Raw genomic sequence first — 4,386 nt, 5'->3', positions numbered from 1 at the left:
TTAATACAAATATGATTGCACCGTAACTGTAACAATTTGTGACAATTATCAATTTAACATGTGCGTGTTCCTCCCCATAATTCAGACCTAAGCACGCACGCTTTCTCACAACTTAATGGAAAAGTTTTCTTGCGGTCCTGTATTATTATTATGAGACACCACCTCGCCTTCTTCGACCGTAACTTTTCGGCAATCGCAAAAAAATATGATGCATAATTTAATTTTGTAATTGATTTAGTACTGGGCACAGAGTAGAAGAGAGAGGTCTACAAAACGTGAAAAATTATCGATGACTTCACAGGACACACGCAATATGGTTTTATATAACTCTGTATAATTTATTAAGAAGTTCAATAAAGAAGTATTACAATGCACAAATATTACTTATGTGAGGCAATGGATTTGCACATCGAGACCTTGGAATAGTGCCGTTTGGAGCAACCGCAACATTACTTAATCATACAACATATTAAATTTTAGAACATCTCTCTTATCTCCTAGTTCCGTACTAAAGTTTCCATAATTGTGTGTTAATATCTTAAATCAATATTAAAAACAATTGAGTGACTGAAAAGAGTTTAAAACATCTCAGTAATTGTTGTAATATATATAATATATATATATATATATATATATATATATATATATATATATATATATATATATACGGCGCTGCAAAATATAAAAGTAGTCAAAGCTCCTGCACATTGTGAACCGCAATTTCGAGACAATTACGTATATTAAATAGCCAAACAATATTTGAAGGCGCTAAGTTTTTATGTATATTTGTCTTAAAAATAAATTTCTTGTTGAACCTAAAGCTTGAATGTTATACCACTTTATAATCAAGTACATGTAAGTGTACAATGGCTATAAACATATACTTTTGACAGATTTTCTTGATCTTGACAACTAGGTAAACTGTACATCGGCGTTGGAAATATAATTCACTTCAACCAGAAATGCTCATCTGCTAGCAAAGCTTCCGAAAAGCGTGCCAAACCATGGAAAACAGCTAGTAATATTATATTTTTCTCTCTAAAATAACAATAACCTACATAACTGTCAATTTTGAAAAGTGCATGCAAAGTTTTCCTGATTAAAGTGATATGAACTCAGTAATTTAGGCAATTTTCTATCACATTTCACAGGCATTGTTAATCGAGCCTACAGCTTCACTGGTATATTTGAAAAACAACTCAAAATAATGCAAAAACCTCTTCACACTTTGGATATTTGGGGGGGGGGTGGGGGGGGGGGGGGGTGGGGGGGGGGGGGGGTGGGGGGGGGGGGGGGTGGGGGGGGGGGGGGGTGGGGGGGGGGGGGGGTGGGGGGGGGTGGGATGATCTGACAGCCCATCGTAAGTCTCTTGTAGATCGTGCAGAAGCTAGGCGATCACTATCTCGAGATTCAATGCCTGATCTGATCCCACTAATAGAGATTGATGAGTATAGTCGTGCCTCTAGTTTAATAAGCCAACAAAAAAGATTTATGAAATCACCTGTTGCATTTTTTAGATCGTTAAAATCATGGTTAATTTATCTAAAATCATTTTTATATACTGTTGAAAAGAAAGTCGAAAAAATACTAGATGACGATAAAAACGACGAAGATCATGATTGGTGGTATAAGTATTTTTCAGGAATCTTGGCAAAATATACAAATAAACTGGAGGATCAAAAAGAATATGGTGGGTTTAACGATGTACTTAGAACGTTTATTATCACGCGGAAAACTGCCGAATTTGAAAGAGAAGTAGCTAAATTAAAAGTGCTTATTAGTTTATACCGGTGGCCAGTTCAAGACAATGTGGTTACACCACGAGGGGAAGATCCAACAATGGGAGTGCTGAAACAAAATGAGTTAAGTGACAGAGTAAAGCTGTTGGTTCGTGTTTACTGTGTAAAAGCTTTTGATCTGCACCCCGCAGACCCTAATGGTAAAGCAGATCCATACATTGAAGTTGCAACTCCCTCAAATGTAGTCTCGGATAAACTTAACTACGTACCCAATCAACTAAATCCTGTATTTGGGAGATGCCTTGAAATTGCCGCAACGTTTCCTGTGGACACCATGCTGGCAATACGTGTAATGGATTGGGACAGACTCACCAAACATGATTTGATTGGTGAAACTATCATAGACTTGGAGAATCGTTTCTACAGCAAACACAGAGGCACGTGTGGTTTAGCATCAAAATATTCTACATCAGGCTGCAATAGTTGGAGAGATGTGGAAAAACCTACTGAAATACTTGAAAGGCTGTGCAACACCTATAATCTACCATTACCTCAGTACTATAGTAAAAGTGTACTCGTCGCCTGCAAGGAGTTCGTAATAACCGATGTATCTGAGAATGCAGAGGAAACGAAGGAAAGGTTGGCATTGAAGGCACTACACCATTGGCACGAACTGCCAGTGATAGGTAAACATTTAGTTACTGAACACGTTGAAACTCGATCTTTGTTCAAGAGAGAAAAACCAGGACTAGAGCAAGGGAAACTGGAGCTGTGGGTGGACTTGTTCGACTTATCAATGGGCCAAATACCTCTTCCAATAAACATCACTCCTCGTAAACCACAATCATACGAACTTAGAGTAGTCATTTTGAATACATCTCAAGTACCATTGGTTGACGATTCTTACTTCGTCGGCAGAAAAAGCACTGACATATTTGTTAAAGGGTGGCTGTGGGATTCCAACGATGTTCAAATGACGGATGTCCATTATAACTCAATAAATGGGGAAGGCAATTTCAACTGGAGATTTATATTTCAGTTTCAATATTATAGATCTGAAAAAGTGATGATGTTTTACAAGAAACGTGTTTGGGATCTGGCAACAACAGAGGTAAAGGTGCCTCCGCTGCTGCATCTACAGGTGTGGGACAGAGACAGGTTATCGTCAGACGATTTTATAGGGGACATGGTAATTGAACTGAATAAAATGCCACGTGGGGCAAGATCGGTAAAAACGTGTAAATTGCGCACGCCCCTTACTCCTTTTCAGGGTGTAGATTTGTTTAAAGTTAAACGCATGAGAGGATGGTGGCCCTTCATAAGAGAAAAAACAGATAAAACCCCAACATATGGCGGGTTTCTCGAAGCCGAATTTCATTTAATGACAGACGAAGAGGCTCTTGCAAGACCTGCAGGAATGGGAAGATCAGAGCCAATGGCATTACCGCCTCCTATGAGGCCGGAGTTCAGGACTAAATTTTGGCTTGCTCCTTTTCGTATACTTACTCATCTAATATGTAAAGTTCACAGAAAGAAATTTATATTTGGTCTTCTGATCTGTGCATCCACTCTTTTTGTATTGGTTGGTGTATATTCCATTCCGATGTTTGTAATGAAAAAACTCTTGGGTGCAAAATAGCAGATCTACTGGCACCAACGACAAATTCCAATCTTATGAATTTCTCTTAGTATATGGGCCATATCTATTAAATAAGTAATATACAGTATTATTATTACTTAATGTATCATTAGTAGATAGTTGAATTGTTTTGTATTATATTACCTGTTCTTATTTTGATGGTACAAAAATGTTAAATTATTTACTAATAAATATTTATACACTAATACAGTTCATCTCAATACGTTCCAGAATTTATTGCAATTCTATCTCTTCCACATGGACAGTTCGCAATAGAGTAAATATAAAAACCAGATAGGCAGCTATAATTTTCTTGAGAACTCTGCAGGGTGATTGGCAGGTGGTGATACAAATATACTACGTTATTATACATGTCATTTAGAATGTAGCAGAGTTTTTCTATTTTTTTCGAACTATTTTTAAAATGAGGAATTTTTAAAGAATTTGCATTATTAGTGACATGTCATTAATAAACGTAGATTTTTCCAAATTACTTTAACTGCAATATTCATAACTGCTGTAAAGCTTAAAGCGTTATGAATTTCGATCCGAATAAACTAATAATTACATTCACGTTTATTAAACTGGTAATTATCTAGAGTGTGATTTTACACAGACTAGATTCGTGAACAGGAACCATAGACAAAATAAAAGCATTATACAGATAGTCATGAAGCACCCTGAAGATGAAAACTTTCTGTCATGTGACTCTAGTGCACCTAAAGGCCAGAAAGCAGGTTGAATTTGGCGGGATATGAGATAACTACTACATAGAGTAAGAGAGTTTATCTAAGCTAGTTGTATTGTTAATTTAAAGTGAGCTGCAATTGGATAGTGTTGTCGAATAATGAATTTTTCAGGTACTTGGGTTCCTGACTGAATCATACATCACAATTAGATTTCTCCACCAATACGATGTTCTCAGGGATCTTCAGGAGCCAGTTACTTTCTCGGTGATACATTTCCTCTTCAACTCCTCCAGTGCACTTTTATATGTAGGAAGAATAC

General features: G+C 36.9%; 1 protein-coding gene across 1 annotated transcript; it reads left to right on the top strand.

Moving 5' to 3' along the window:
- Nucleotides 1-1,343: 1,343 nt before the first annotated feature.
- On the top strand, nucleotides 1,344-3,571 carry LOC124358627 (otoferlin). The gene has a single exon (XM_046810928.1). It carries the CDS (start codon nucleotides 1,414-1,416, stop codon nucleotides 3,376-3,378), a length of 1,965 nt encoding a protein of 654 aa, XP_046666884.1. The 5' UTR covers nucleotides 1,344-1,413; the 3' UTR covers nucleotides 3,379-3,571.
- The last annotated feature ends 815 nt before the right edge of the window (nucleotides 3,572-4,386 follow it).

Source organism: Homalodisca vitripennis, chromosome 3 (genome assembly GCF_021130785.1).
Source record: "Homalodisca vitripennis isolate AUS2020 chromosome 3, UT_GWSS_2.1, whole genome shotgun sequence".
Classification (NCBI taxonomy): Eukaryota; Metazoa; Arthropoda; class Insecta; order Hemiptera; family Cicadellidae; genus Homalodisca; species Homalodisca vitripennis.
Note: the sequence above shows the minus strand (reverse complement) of the source record. Positions and strands in the feature narration are given on the sequence as shown.